Genomic DNA, 15,398 nt, shown 5'->3' with positions numbered 1-15,398 from the left:
AGAGGCTTCCAGTGCCCAGAGCAGACCCGTCCTCTCGAGGCTCCTCCCTCCCTGCCCCCTTCTCTGCCAGCCAATGCCGCCAGGATACCAGGTGCTGGCCAGGGGCTCACCCCAGCTCAGAAAGAGACTGCTTATTGGAAGCTGCTCTCATAACATTCATTAGACGGCTTTGCAGTGTTGGGTCCAGAGATGGACCAGGGTGGGAATCTCTTATGACTCTGGTGGAAGGGATAGGGTGTCCCCACACCTGGGGCTCAGTTGAGGACACTCCTGCGAGTGGCAGATGTGGTCTTCATGGAATAGGCCTTTGGGGTTCCACTTGAGAATCTCAGGGCATTGCTGCCCATGGTCCCCCCAAAGGCCAGTCCGCTGCCACCACTGGTTCCCCTGTAGGTCAGCCCGCTGCCACCACCACCGGTGGTATTCGTCACAGCTGGGGGAGAAGAGGGGAGGACTCAGTCAGCATGGGCCCACCACCCAGGCCCCATCCCCTCACTCCACCCACCCTCCTGCCGGGCTGCCCTTCTCCGCCCACCATCACCTCCCTTTCCCACCCTACCCACCATGGGCCAACCCAGAGGGAGCCTCAGACAGTGCGGGGTGGGGTGCCCCCTGCAAGGCTTCCCTGGGCTGCTAAGTCAGCTCCAGGGCACCTGCTTGAAGCTACTGAAGAGGAGGAGGAGGCAGGCTCCAGATCCTCACAAGGCCCGACCCTCAGGCCCACTTGCCATCCTATAGGTCCGACCCAGTCTGGAGAGCACAAGGAAGGGGTGGGCCGAAGCCAAGGACTTACAGATATTTAGGGTTCCCACTCCATCTCCGGTCAACCTGGGGGCAGAGGAGAGACCTGTGAGAGCAGCCCTCCCCTCAGCCCTGGAGGAGGCACTCCCAGGCCCCTCCATCCAGGCCCCACACAGGATTTACCAGTCTGTCCTCTGCCCCCCACTTCCAGCCTTCCTTCAACCTTGCTGCAAAATGAGCAAGAAGGAGTGGGGAGCAGGGTTCACTTAGGCCCTCCTACCTACCGGCTACATGACCTTGGGAATGTCTTAGGAGCCTCCATCTCCTCACCTACAAAGAGGGCCTCCCTCAGAACCAGCCTCACAGGTGGTTTGCCAGAGTTCAATGACACCATGTACCTAAAGCTCTGGGCACACAGGATTAGGTAAATGGTAGCCCCTCTTATTATTACATAGACAGCTGCCTCCCCTAACCAGACCATAAAATCCTCAAAGCGGGCTGTGTCTCCAGCCCCTGCATGAGGTCTGGCAGGTAGTAATTACTACGTGTTGAAATAATTAGTGTATTGTTGACTGAGTGAATGCAGCTCCAACAGGAACTTGAGGAGGGAATGGGGAGGTAGGAGGGTTGGCTTGAAGCAGCCAGTGGGGCTGAAGCACGTCTCGCACTGGAAATTAAAAATCCGCCCAGGACAGCTGGGTGTGTTTGCTCTGTGACACATAAGCATTCTCACCAAGCCCTTGGCCTTGGGAATGAGTGTGCTCTGCAGGGAGGAGGGGACACCTTGCATTTGCAGAGGGAGTGAGGGAGCCACCTGGCCTCAGCAGCCCTAAGTCCGGGGGGCAGGAGGCAGAGCTAAGGCCAAGGGCAAGAGATAGGTATTTGGAAAGCTTCCAGGCCCCTTGTTAAATGGCCCCTGCAAGTGTGGGGCGTTACTGACAATTGTGGGGTGAGGAGGAAGCCTGGTTGAAATTCCATATAAGAATTCAGTTCCTAAAGAACTCAAAAGGGAACCTGAATATCTCAGGCTCTAGTGATCTGGGCGATTTTTCTTTTCTTCACCTTCTCACCCTTTTCTGATCCTAAATAAATATTTGTTTTGCACCTAATTTTATATTTGTAACTTTGTATTCTTAACTAAAGCCCTCCCCCCCCCCTCAAATTGGATGAGTGGGTGAGTTTCTAACCCTAGACCTGCCCCTGGGAAGGGCTGAGGGATTAAGATGGGGTGCAGAACGGCAGCCCACAGGCCATATAAGGCCTGTGAAATCACTTGGTCTGGCCCTGCCAAGGCATTGAGGTGAGTTAATTAAATGTTTGATCAATTATAGCAGACTAATTTTTAAGTTCATAATTTTGCTGGCCCACGAATGATGGTACAAATATCCAAATGGCCCCTGGCAGAAAAAAGGTTTCCCACCCTGGATTAGGGAATAACAATAAAGTGTCTATCTCCATGTCCCCAAGAGGTGGAGAGAGGACAGCCTCCTCACCTCCTTCCTCTCTACTCCATTCGTTTCCCATCTTCTCTCCCCAACCCTCCGGAATAATGCTCAGAAAAGAAAAGGGCTCAGCATTTTACAGGTCCACGTTACTACTCTCTGAGTGCTTCCTTTGCAGATGTTTTGTCTCCTCTACCCCTCTGCAAGGTCCCCGAAGGCGAAAATATGTCTTACATATTATCTATCTCTGTAGGCCAAGCCATGATGAGTTCTACTTCCAGGAATTTGCTTACACTGCTCCCTCTCACCTTCTTCAAATCCTGACCTTCCCCCAAGACATACTCTAAAGCCTGTCTATTGACTGAATGAATCAACCAACCCACCAAGGTGAGAAGGAAGGTCCAACTTCATGGACATATATTCCATGTCTTTCATGAAAAATTCTGTATAAGACTAACCCATCCCAGCCCAGCTGGCATGGCTCAGTGGTTGAGTATCTACCGATGAACCAGGAGGTCACGGTTCCATTCCTGATCAGGGCACATGCCTGGATTGGGGGCCTGATTCCCAGTGTGGGGCATGCAGGAAGCAGCCAATCAATGATTCTCTCTCTTCCTCTCCTTTTCTCTCTGGAATCAATAAAAATAAAAATAAATAAATAAATAAATAAATAAATAAATAGACTAACCCCTCCAGCCTCCTCTCAGGCTGCAGATGAGTATGCACATATCTCTGGGGACAGGGAGAAATCAACCTCCTCCAGCACATTCAGCCAATACCACATGACCTAGCACTTTACATAGTCAGAAGCAGGCTGGGGTTGTAGAAGATGCTTAAACCAGGAATCAGAAGAGCTTGGCTGCACATCAACCCTGTCCCCTCAATTTATAAAACTGAACCACAGTTCCTCTCTGTATTAACAATACCTGACCTGTTTACCTGAATGTGCTCTAAGGGTCAAATAAGATGACCCTGCTAATGGCCACCCACGTGAAGTTATTACTTCAACTTTTCCAATGAGCTTTACACCACATGGGAACATGGTCATTCCCTCTAGGTCATCTCAAGGGCAAAGAAGTAGGCCTCAACTGTACCCCGCTGCACTCCCACCTCCAGGGCCCTGCAAAGGATAAATGTCAAGCCCCAGGCCCTACTGAGCTCCAGAAGGATCCCTTTCTCAGCTTCTGTGACCTCACCGGTACTCCTCGCCCTCCAGCAGCTTCCTGTAGGTGGCGATCTCGATGTCCAGGGCCAGCTTGGTGTTCATGAGCTCCTGGTACTCCCGGAGCTGCCGGGCCATGTCCTGCCTGGCTCGCTGCAGGGCAGCCTCCATTTCCTCCTGCTTGGCACGTGCATCCTTGAGTGCCATGTCCCCACGGTCCTCAGCCTCAGCGATGGCAGCCTCCAACTTGGCATGCTGTGGGCAAAAGAGGAGCTGTGAGGTGGGGGCAGGTCTCACCAGCCTCTGCCTTCCTGCCTCCCCATTCTGTGGCGAGCACCTGGGCAACTTGCTGACAGGGCTTCACTGGCACCAGCCTACTTCCCCAAGCACCAGAGGACCCTGGTTAAAAACACGGGTTCTGATGCCCAATACATTGGTTCAATTCTGTTTCTGCCACTTACGTGCTACGTGATCTTGGATGAATCAACCTTTCTAAGCCAAAGTCTCCTCTTTTCTAAAATAGCAATAATCCTGGTGTCTACCTCATAAGGACATTGTGAGCATTACATGAAGCAATATACAAATTTGGCAGTGTCCAGCATAAAGCAAGCACTTAATAAATGCTATTAGTGTTACTATCCTATATAATAAAGAAGGTCACGCTATCACACCATCACAAGATGGCTGTGCTCACAGCACGGGCAGGGTTCCCATAACAAGCCATGAGTGATCAGCAGATCAGAGGCTGCATGGCATTGGTGAGTCATGATGGGAACCTCAGGCTGCAACCCCCCACCTGGCAGGGCTTGATGGAGGACTTCAGCCCACAACCCCACCCCAAGCCAGAGGACCTGAGGCTGCACTCCCAGCCCAGCGGGGCTTGACAGGGATGGGACCAGCCAGGTCTGGATCTCATCCAATGGGGGTGGGGCTGGCTAGGGTTGGGTCTTATGCGATTTTGAGGTACACATGGATGAGCGGGGACTTGACTCTGGGTCCTGCAGCACGCTCCAAACTCTGACAAGAGGGAGATTTTCATATACATTTTACTAATTTTCTTTCATCTCTGACACTTCTATTATAGAGAAAGGGCAAATAGCAATATTAAAATATTTCCTCTAATTAATTCCCTTTTTTTAATATATTTTATTGATTTTTTACAGAGAGGAAGAGAGAAGGATAGAGAGTCAGAAACATCAATAAGAGAGAATCATTGATCAGCTGCCTCTTGCACACCCCCCACTGGGGATGTGCCTGCAACCAAGGTACATACCCTTGCCCGGAATCAAACCCAGGACCCTTCAGTCTGCAGGCCGACGCTCTATCCACTGAGCCAAACTGGTCCCGGCTAATTAATTCCCTTTTAATGTGCATGAATTTCTTGCAGTGGGCCACTAGTTATTAATAAACTAGAGGCCTGGTGCATGAAAATTCATGCATTGGAGGGGGCGTCCCTCAGCCCGGCTTGCCCCTTCTCACAGTCCAGGAGCCCTCAGGGGCAGGAGGCGACCCAAAGATCAGGGGAAGATGACGCCCCCATCATACCTCTGCTGCCGCCACTGCTGGCAGCACAAGCCTCAGCCAGCCCTGATTATCTGAGCCTCAGGCAGCCCTGGGTGGCTGAGCAGCCAACATCTGAAGCTTGCCTGCACCTCGGCAGCTGGGGGGCTGAGGGGACTGGGGGACACCTGAGGCAGGCACACGGAGTGGCCAGACCCACCTGGGGGCGAGCCCAGCCGTGCCACACGCCTGCCACCCTGGCGTGGCTGAGGGGCCTGGGCGTCACCATCTTGTGGCTGTGGCACTGCCATCTTTGAGGGTGTGGCAGTCAATTAGCATATTCCCTCTTTATTCACTGTGGGTGCCACCATATTTGTGAGAGCATGATGGTCAATTAGCATATTCCCTCTTCATTAAATAGGATCCTATTATGATTTTCAAATGCCCAGCTCCCCATGGCTGGAGGGCCCCCAAAGCTATGGGATCCTAGTTAAGTTCCCAAATGTCAGGCAGCAAATAGAACCAAAACCATCTTCAAAACTGGAAGCCATTTGGAACAGGCCCAGAGCAGGGGGACTTGGAGCAGATACACTGCTTGGAGCCCCAGGTTGGGAGGAGTGATCAGATTCATGACGGACCGGAGCAATAACCGCCACTTCCTGCCCAGCTATGGTGTTCCCTCTGCTTATGGTTCACCCCCACCGAGTCTATCTTGTCAGCTAGAGGGCCACCATCCCCACCCAGGCCCTGACCAGTGCTCCTTCTCCTTTCTTCTCACCTACCATGCCCTGTCCCCAGATCCCCTCTCCTTAGCTCATGTACTCTGCCCTCTGCCCAGCCCCCCAACCCTCCCCAGGAGGCCCTCTGACACTCTCTGCCCCTCATTCACCTATCAGGGCCCTTCCCTGTCACACTGGTGCCCCCTTGGCAAGGCCTACTCCACTGTCTCTGGGCCTCTTGCTGGTGGCAAACACCCTAACTCTGGGGCCTGGTTCTGCCCTATAGTGTGAGAGGAGACCCAGATGCAGCAGAAGCTGCAGGGTTTGGGCGGCCGCCATTCCCCACTGGCCTGGAAGCTGACTTGCTTCACTGGTGACTCATGGCCCTGCATCTGTGTCAGAGGCCTCTGCCCTCATGTCAACAGGCCCACAGGGCTCCGAGGGGAGGACATTTCTGGGCAAACCATCCCCACATCCCAACCTCCCAGCTCATCTGGAAGTTAGCTCTCTGAAGCTGCCTCACTGGTCACCTTCCCTCCCTCCCCGCTGCAGACACCTGCTCAGGCGTAGCTGCCCCTCCCACCTCTGTGGCTGTGCCAGGTGCTGGAAAGGGAGGAGCAGTGAGCCAGACACATAGGGACCCTGCTCTAAGGTAGCATTTTTATATTCCAGTGGATATGGGGGGAGAGTCAATATGTAATTAATGAGATGGAACATTTCAGAAAGTGATGGGTACTTCATTCAAGTAGATGAAAAAGCCAACCCTGAGATCTTTTGTTCTAAACCCCAGGGACAGGAAAGGGGCAGCCATGTATGGAGCTGGGAGAACCACATTCCAAGTAGAGGCAACACCAAGTGCAAAGGCCCTGAAGCATGAAGGTGCCTGGCAAATAAATGCAAAATAGAGGAAGCGAGCTAGTGTGGCCAGAGCATAGCAAGCGAGGGAGTAGGGGAAAGTGAGGTCAGGACTGAGTCAGAGCCTTGTGAGCCACTGTAAGGGCTCCTCCTGGCCACTGTGCTCCACTCCCCACCCCCCACCACTGTGAGCTCCCAGGCACAGCATATGGCACCAGAGCTAGGTGCAAGAGGAGTGCTCAGTACCAAGATGGTAATGAATGGTGGCTCCTCTCCAGCCACACTAGCCGGCTTCCAAAGCGCTATGCCCAGCTAGGCTCCTCTTCTCCCTTTGGCCCGAGCCTAATACAGGCCAAGAACATTCCATCCTGGAGCTCTCACAAGTGGGCCTGAGCTGCACCAGCCTCAGCCAGGCCCAGGGTTGGGCAGTGGGAAGGGTGGGATGGGGTAGGCTGACACTCCTCCCCACCCCCCGCCTCCGCCAACCTCCTGCTCCTCACTGTCAGCTGGTTGCCCTGCACACACCCTAAAAAATAGGGAGGAGCAAAGAGGAGGCTTGTGCCCACCTGGTTCTTGGTGTTTTCGATCTCAGCCTGCAGCCTCTGTATGACCCGGTTCAAATCCGCAATCTCATTCCGGGTGTTCCGGAGGTCCGCCCCGTGCTTCCCGGCCTGGGCCTGCAGGGTCTCTAACTGGAACGGCCACACAGAGAAGGATGGCAAGGCGTGAGAGATGATTGAAGGCCCAAGGTTCTGAGTGGCAAACCCTCTCAGCTTATCTTCCCAGGGAGGGAAACTCTGACTCCCAGCAATCTTCACCCAAGGCTGAGAGGCCAGACATAGAGCAGTAGGTGGCTCAGAGGCTCAGTTTCCTCCCAGACAAGACATAGAGGACCAGAATGGTTCCTGGGACCCAGGATCCATCCTCTCACTGATCCTGAGGCTCTTCCCATCCCCATCACATCATAGTGCTAGAGGATCCCTGCAAGTCTGAGGTCCTCAGCTATCAAGCACCCCCATCCTCCGCACCACCCATTTCACAGATGAGGAGAGTGAATCCAAGGGAATGAAGGCACGAATCACGGATCACTCAGCAAATCTGAGCCCAGGTCGTGTTGGCGTACCTGTATTCTCACGTGTGCACCTGTGCACCACGGATGGATGGCTCCCTATCCTGTAGACAGCCCTCTATGGTGCTTTAAACCCTGCCTCAGACTCTCCTCCAGCACGCTGACCCTTCCCTCAGCACCTTCACAGTCAGCTGTACTGCCTCCATACAGTGCCTGGGCTGCTTTTCCATCTACTAGTTGTGTGGAGTTAGGCAAATTACTGAATCTTTCTGTGCTTCAGTTTCCTCATCTGTAAAAAGGGGACAATACAGTGCCTCCCTAATAGGGCTGTTCTGTGGTTTAAATGAGTCAATGCAGGTAAAACATATGAAACACTGCCTAACACAATGAACGCTTGCCACATTTTACCTATTAAAATTATTAGACCATGTCCACTTCCTCTGCCCTGTTCCCGCATCAGGGCAGGGCCCTGTCCTTTGCAATCCTGTTTTTCACAGGACACTGGCGAGCACCACAGACTTGCCAGAACTGTGAGACCAGGCCCTAAAGGCTTAAAACCGAGTGAGGAAGGAAAACTGCCACCAAGGACCCTGCAGGAGGAGGAAGCGTCCCCAGTGGCTGCACACCTTGGTCTGGTACGCAGTCTCGGCCTCGGCCCGGCTGCGGTTGGCGATGTTCTCATACTGGGCCTTAACCTCCGCGATGATGCCATCCAGGTCCAAGGAGCGGCTGTTGTCCATGGACAGCACCACGGATGTGTCGGAGATCTGGGACTGTAGCTCCGACAGCTCCTGTAGGGACCAGACAGAACATCGGGACCTTGAGCATGACATACCCATGCCCATCCTGGGAGTCCCCACGCACCAGGGAAAGAAAAAGGGAGAAGAGGCCAGATTGGGCATGAGTCACCAGGCAGGGAGAGGGTACAGGCCAACGTCTGCTAAATAGTTCCACCCACCCTGGCTCTCTGAAGAGCCCCTTAGCAACTCCTCAACTAAGCATCTGAGAGGGCATGGTGAGCTGTGATGGCTCCTGCCATGAGGTGCTGCCAGGTGTGAGCTCTACTCTGGAGGGGAGCATTAGGGGTGAGTAAAATAAATCAAGTTCTATAACAAAACACTCTGCAACTTTTAAGTCTGATGACATGGTTGTATTTACAAACAGGGAAATGTACCTGTGGCATACTGTTATATGGGAAAAGTATGGTTCTGTTTTTATTAAAATATATATTTCTACTAGAGGCCCAGTGCATGAAATTTGCACACTGGGTGGTGTCCCTCAGACCAGCCTGCACCCTCTCCAATCTGGGGCCCCTGTGGGATCAGGCTTAAACCGACAGTCGGATATCCCTCTCACAATCCAGGACTGCTGGCTCCCAACCGCTCACCTGCCTGCCTGCCTGATTATCTCTAACCACTCTGCCTGCCTGCCTGATTACCCCTAACCACTCTGCCTGCCAGCCTGATCACCCCTAACCATTCCCCTGGCAGCCTGATCAATGCCTACCTGCTCCCCTACCAGACCAATTGCCCGCAACTGCTCTTCCCTGATGATTATCTTGCAGTGGCCATCTTGTGACCACATGGAGGTGGCCATTTTGTGTGAGGGTGTGATGGTCAATTTGCATATTATCTCCTTATTATATAGGCTATCTCTATGTGTATATATATACAAAAAATGTCTGGAAAGGTAAATACCAAGATGATAAAGAGCAGGTATAGGTGACCTGTTTCTAATTTTATGCTTTACTTAATTTTCTGGATTTTTTTGCAATGAGTACCTATTTCATAATGAGAAGAACATAATTATATATATATATATATATATATATATATATATATATATATATATATATATATATAATACACACACAGACATATACATACAGTTATATATAAATATAAATATGGCATGTGACATATGTATGAAGACCTGCACTAAGATTAAAATGCCTAAAGAAAGCCTCAAGAATCCAGCCCATGAAATTAACATGTGGAAATTCACTCTGATGAGCCAATGAAGGCTGAATATTCAGGCACAGACTAGACTGAAATGAGAAATGAGAACTGTACATAGGTTAACACCTAATTATGTCCCAGACCAGTCCTGCCAGATGACTGGCCACCCTATCCTCTGCCTCAGGCCACAGCCTCACACAGATGGCAGTGGAAAGGATTTTTAGGTTCCATGACAGAAAGAGCTAGAAGCCCAGCACAGGGCAAGAGTGAGTGGGAAAGAATGAGATGGGAGGGTGAACAGAGTGGCCAGTTGGCAGGCAGCCTCACCCAGTCCCTCTGGGTGGAAACTCTCAGGTATTCATCTCTCCGGATTCCAGCTCCCTTGCCTGCCTCCCCTATCCCCCTCCCCGCCCCCCAATGAAATCCATCACAGCCTGGGATCCCTTGACATCATCCTGGCTCCTTCAGTCCCTCCCTATCCCACTTTCAGAATAATGGTCATTCAATGTTTCTGAAAGGCCAATCCTTACCACCCTGCTCTGTTAAGACCAGCTCCTCCCAAACTCCCCATCCATTGAGATTCCTAAGGATAAAGGTACTCCCACACAGTCAACACACACCCAGACTAGCCCAGAGGTGGGGGTAGACCAGATGGCCCTCTGGTTAGGCCATGTAGGACATGTATCTCACTCCTAAGGTTCTCACCGTCTCATAGAAGGTCCTGAGGAAGTCGATGTCCTCTTTCAGGGCATTCACCTTGGCTTCCAACTCCACTTTGTTCATGTAGACAAAATCCACATCCTGGGAGGGGGGGGTGAGAAGTACACAGACCATTCAGCAGGGATGGGAGTAGACTAGCACTGTCCAACCTACAGAGCCAACACCACTGCCCTGCCAAGAAGCATACAGTTTCTCAGGCTGCCTGACATGCTCACGGCAGGAAGTTTCCTCCACTCGGTTCTCCCAGGCTGCATGACTGACATCTCCATGAAGCCCCAGGACTGGAGGTACTTTTTCCGTTCTGGAAGCCCAGAGCAGTCTAAAGCCCCAAACCCAACACTTCACCTGTTCCTAAAGGCTTTGGTGGTTTAGACACTCCCCTGGCTCTGCCACCAACTAGCTATGAGCCTCAACTTCTGATCAGTCAGATAAGAGAACATAAAACCATTCAGACTCCAGGGCACTGCTCTCAGATACGGAACATCTCAAGCCTGAGTGTTTAACTAGTAGCATGGGAGTCTGGCACAGGTGGACCACAGATAGCACCACAGGTCCAGATGATGTCTGGATCCCTTCTAGCCACACTTTCCTGTGGTTAAACTCCTATAGGAAGTGCATCCCTGAATCTCCAAGGGCCCAGCACTTGGGGGGTAGGAAGGAGGTGGCAGCTGCATTTATGTGAATGGTTCTGGAAAACTCAGCTGCTCAGTGAATGTGCATTGAATCAGAATCTTAAATCAAGCCCCTGTGAGATATTTTGAAGACCTTCCAAGCTTGGCTTGCACATCTCCAGGGACGGGGAACTTACTCTGCCTCGAGGCAGCCCATTCACTCATTCAGCAGGTATTTCCAGCCTGCCATGTGCCACATTTGTCGGTAATGAAATGTTCTGACTGTGCTAGAACACTTCCTTATTTGGTGTTGGAATCTCCCCTAACTTTCATCCTTTGATATTAATTCTAACCCCTCCAGGCCCAGAAACAAGTCTAGTGACTAACCAGACACACACAAATAAACACACACACATACAAACACACATACACACACACACAGTGCATGAGCGCACTCATACGAACGCAAGACATGCTATGCCAGTGGTCGGCAAACTCACTAGTCAACAGAGCCAAATATCAACAGTACAATGATTGAAATTTCTTTTGGGAGCCAAATTTGTTAAACTTAAACTTCTTCTAACGCCACTTCTTCAAAATAGACTCGCCTAGGCAGAGGTATTTTGTGGAAAAGCCACACTCAAGAGGTCAAAGAGCCACATGTGGCTCAAGAGCCTTGGTTTGCCAACCACTGGGCTATGCTATAATGCCAGACTTCCAGATTTCTCCTTCTCCAAGCCCATCATTCCCTTCTTTAGTCCCTAGAGCAGACCGTGGTCACAGGTCTCCATTGGCTGCTCAGGAGAGAGGGCCACGTGGTCCCCTATCCCATGTGTTCAGACAACATGCCCCATCCCTCCTATCTGCCCCCTCACCTTTTTCAGCACCACAAACTCATTCTCAGCAGCCGTGCGCCGGTTAATCTCCTCTTCATACCTGCAGGAGAGGAGGAGGGCATGGTGTTGGTGCAGGTTTGTCTCCACCTCCCTCAGGTGTGAAAATCTACCCTGCAGCCGAAACCGATTTGGCTCAGTGGATAGAGCGTCGACTGAAGGGTCTCAGGTTTGACTCTGGTCAAGGGCATGTACCTCAGTTGTGGGCACATCCCCATTAGGGGGTGTGCAGGAGGCAGCTGATCGATGTTTCTCTCTCACCAATGTTTCTGACTCTCTATTCCTCTCCCTTTCTCTCAATAAAAAATAATATATATATAAATCTACCCTGCATCACCCTCACCCTCTCCTTAATGACACCCCTGAGAAAACAAGGGTCAGCCATGAAAACTAATGCCCCCAACTTTCCCGTATGGTGGCTTCTAAGGCTTTGAGTCTTGGCATGGGGTAGGGGGAGGGGGGGGGGGGGGGGGGGCAGAGAACATGTGAACTAAAGGACAAAGGTTGTATATGCTGGGAGAAAACAAAGAATAAAAGTCATGCTTACAGACCACTTCATAAGGGGCCTACACTGTTATATACTAGCTATGCATTAGCTCATTTAATTTTTTAAATCTTCACCCAAGGAGATACTTTATTGATGAGATAGGGGGTATACTGCACCCAGAGGCCCCTCCCCGCCCCCCCCTGCCCCCGCCCCTTCCCGTGCCTCCTTCAGCCCAGCCTGGAGCAGCCTGACTCACAGGAAAGCTCTGTGGGCTTTGGGGTGAGGGCAAGTATAATATGTGTGCCCACAAATTCAAATGCACATAACAAAAGGGGGTCACTGATTGCCCCAGGCCTTTCCTGCCTTGCACCTGCTTGCTCCACCTGCTGTGAGGCTTAGCTGTTGACTGTGGCCTTAGGGAAATAGGGGTGAGCACTCTCCTCAGAGGCCTTTGTTTGTTCTACCTCCAGTCAGTGCCAGTGTCCCTGCTCTGGCTTCGTCATGCACCTCCAGGCATAGCACAGAGCTCACTCACTCCCGATGCCCACTGTGCAGGCATGCCAGGGTGGGGCAGCTCAAGCCTCAAGCTTTGGTTTCTATTCAGTGAGAAAACTTAGTGGACACCTCAAAAGCCTGTCCCTAAAACCACAGCCTTCCTGGACCCTGGACTCCTTCTCACAACGCCCTTTCTGGTTCCTGCCCTGATCATACCCACCCCTCAGCCTCTGCACCCTCTTTCCTGGCTCACAATGATTATTCTTTCTCCTTACTTCTTTCCAGACCAAGTAGGTGCCATGTCTTCTCCAGGGAACCAGAGGCCCAAAATTCCAGTCCCAGCTCTCCAGTGATCTGCTATACGATCTTGATCGAGTCCCTGAGCTCTCTTGTCTCTAATTCCTCACCTGAACGAAATGAGGGTTGTGCAAATTTGAAGAACATCTGTCATACCTTCTGTCCTACCTGCTCTTGGGGTCTTGGTCTGGTGCCCAAAAGGAAATGGCATGGCAGGGCAGAGATATTTTACTAATTCAGGATAAAAAGACCAGGATGACTTGGAAACAGCCCTCAGGGACAAAGAAGGACTAGGATAGGCAGGGAATGTGTTAGTCAAGACAACTCGGGGTTATTGTGTTACTGTGCAGCTTCACCCTCTGACCCCTATCCCAGAGGGGACTTGCAGAGGGCCAGCTGATAGGTGCACACCAGGACCCTCAGACCCCACAGTTCACACTGGGAGGCAATACTTGTTCTTGAAGTCTTCCACCACGTCCTGTGTGCTCCGCAGCTCCATCTCCAAGCGACTCCCATCCATCTGCAGGGCCTCGAGCTGCTTCCGCAGGCCAGCGATATATGCCTCAAAGGCGCCTGGGACACTGCTGCTCTTGACCGACTTCTGCTCCTGCAGCAGAGCCCACTTGGTCTCCAACAGCTTGTTCTGCTGCTCCAGAAACCGCACCTAAAATGGGAAATGGAGGAGGAAACTGATGAGGGGCAGACCGTGCTGCCCACAGTGGGACTGGAAGGGTCCCCCAGCCACCCATCAGAACCCAACTCCCAGTAGCTGTCCCCTCACCCTGGGTCCTCAGCCCTTGGTCCTCTCCTCTGGGAAAATAACCCTGAACAAGCCTCTTCTCCAGGATTCTCAGTCTCAAGTGTCTTAGACTGTGACCCAGGGGTCAAGTGTCCCTGGTTCACCAGTGTGTCTCAATTTAAGGTCTTCTCCCTCCTATGCACCCCATTGAATGATGGGTAATCTCCACCTCCCTCTCTGTGTCCTTCATGTCAGTGTCCTGGATCTCTTGGCCTCCTCCCTTTAGACTGGGACCTGCCTGTCCTCCTTCAGTATCCTTTCTCCTCTTCCCCTTTCTTCCAACAAGGCCTCAGGACAGAGTGCTACAACCAGTCAATGTAAAATATGCACATGTTATGTGCCCCGCCCTGGGGCCCAAAAGGGCCCTAAGGAGCACCCAGTATGACTGGGAGTGGAAAGCAAGCCTTCTCAGAACCAGCAACTCAGGGCAGCAGGACCTGGGGGTTGTGGACAGTGAGACAGAGCAGCTCAACAGCAGGGAAGGAGCCTGGTTCTGGGAGGCCTGGGTGGCCTGGGAGGCCTGGAAGGCCTGGGCCTGGGCAGAGCCTGAAGGGCATGCAAGGTCTGAATGGTGAAGGAGAAGTGGGCACTGGAGGTGTGGGGAAGTGGAGAGGTCGGAGAGGGAAGGCCTGGTCTACACCTGAGGGAGGAGACCCTAGCCAGTGGGCCCAACAGAGTTAGCTTTCAGTTCCTGAGTCCAGCCCCACTCTGCCTGACATCTAGACCCACCAGTCAAGCCTGCTCCCCTTCCTTCCACCCCCCACTCTCACTTCCCACCCCAGCCCCATCCCTCTGGAAAAACACCTACCAAAGGTCCCTTCCCCCTCCCTCTCCCTGTCCCAACCTCACTTTCTAACACCAAAGGGAAGCTAGAGGACCAAGTAGGGCGTGGTGGGCGTGGTGGGAGCCTCCCCACCGCCCTCCGGCCCTTTCTTTTCAGCACCTGCCTTAGGGCAGACAATGGGGCTAAGGAAGCGGGGAGAGGCGGGCTCCCCAGCTGGGAACTGCATTTCACCCCTACCCCACTTCTGACTCCACACAGCCCCCTCAGAGAAAGGGGCCCAGAAAGAGGCACTCCTGTCCGGGCCTCTGGGGCTCCGGACATTGGCGGAAAAGGAGCCTCGTTCTCCCAGCGCCGGACCGGGTGCAGCCGGGGCGGAGGGTGCGATGGCGGGAGCGCGGCGGGCCAGGCAGGGTACAGCCGCTCACCTTGTCGATGAAGGACGCGAACTTGTTGTTGAGGATCTTGATCTGCTCGCGCTCCTCCTGGCGCACCTGCTGGATGGAGGGGTCGATGTCCAGCGGCAGCGGGGCCAGCAGGCTCTGGTTGACGGTGACCTGGCGGATGCCGGCGCCCCCCGGCCCCCCGAAGGCAGAGTGCACGGCCAGGCGCGGCCGCAGGGTCCCCAGGCCGTAGAGGCTGCCGCCGCGGGAGCCGCTGGCGCGCCCCGGGCTCAGGCGCCCCTGCGCCCCGCGCCCCGGGAAGCTGGCGGAGCGCGAGCTGAAGACCTGGGAGCTGAAGTGGGTGGACATGCCGGCGGCCCCGGGCTGGGCTGGACTGGCTGGGCTTAGTAGCGGGCGACAGGGAGCCGAACTCGCTGACCTTCAGGCAGACCTGGCCACTTTTATCCGCTAGGCGCCGGCCCGCGG

At 53.0% G+C, this 15,398-nt stretch overlaps 1 protein-coding gene across 2 annotated transcripts; it reads right to left on the bottom strand.

Moving 5' to 3' along the window:
• Positions 1-87: 87 nt before the first annotated feature.
• KRT7 (keratin 7) lies at positions 88-15,398 on the bottom strand. 2 transcript variants are annotated; one of them, XM_045588020.1, is made up of 10 exons: positions 14,958-15,398; positions 13,402-13,613; positions 11,653-11,713; positions 10,152-10,247; positions 8,115-8,279; positions 6,986-7,111; positions 3,380-3,600; positions 794-828; positions 400-433; positions 88-369 (listed from the first exon to the last, which is right to left on the bottom strand). In XM_045588020.1, the coding sequence occupies exons 1-10, from the start codon at positions 15,279-15,281 to the stop codon at positions 255-257; spliced, it is 1,389 nt and encodes a 462-aa protein (XP_045443976.1). In that variant the 5' UTR covers positions 15,282-15,398; the 3' UTR covers positions 88-254. The 2 variants fall into 2 exon arrangements, with proteins under 2 accessions (XP_045443976.1, XP_036310773.1); XM_036454880.2 differs by having other exon boundaries at positions 88-433.

This window comes from Pipistrellus kuhlii, unplaced genomic scaffold (genome assembly GCF_014108245.1).
Source record: "Pipistrellus kuhlii isolate mPipKuh1 unplaced genomic scaffold, mPipKuh1.p scaffold_m20_p_3, whole genome shotgun sequence".
Taxonomy (NCBI): Eukaryota; Metazoa; Chordata; class Mammalia; order Chiroptera; family Vespertilionidae; genus Pipistrellus; species Pipistrellus kuhlii.
This window is presented reverse-complemented; position numbering and strand designations above follow the sequence as displayed.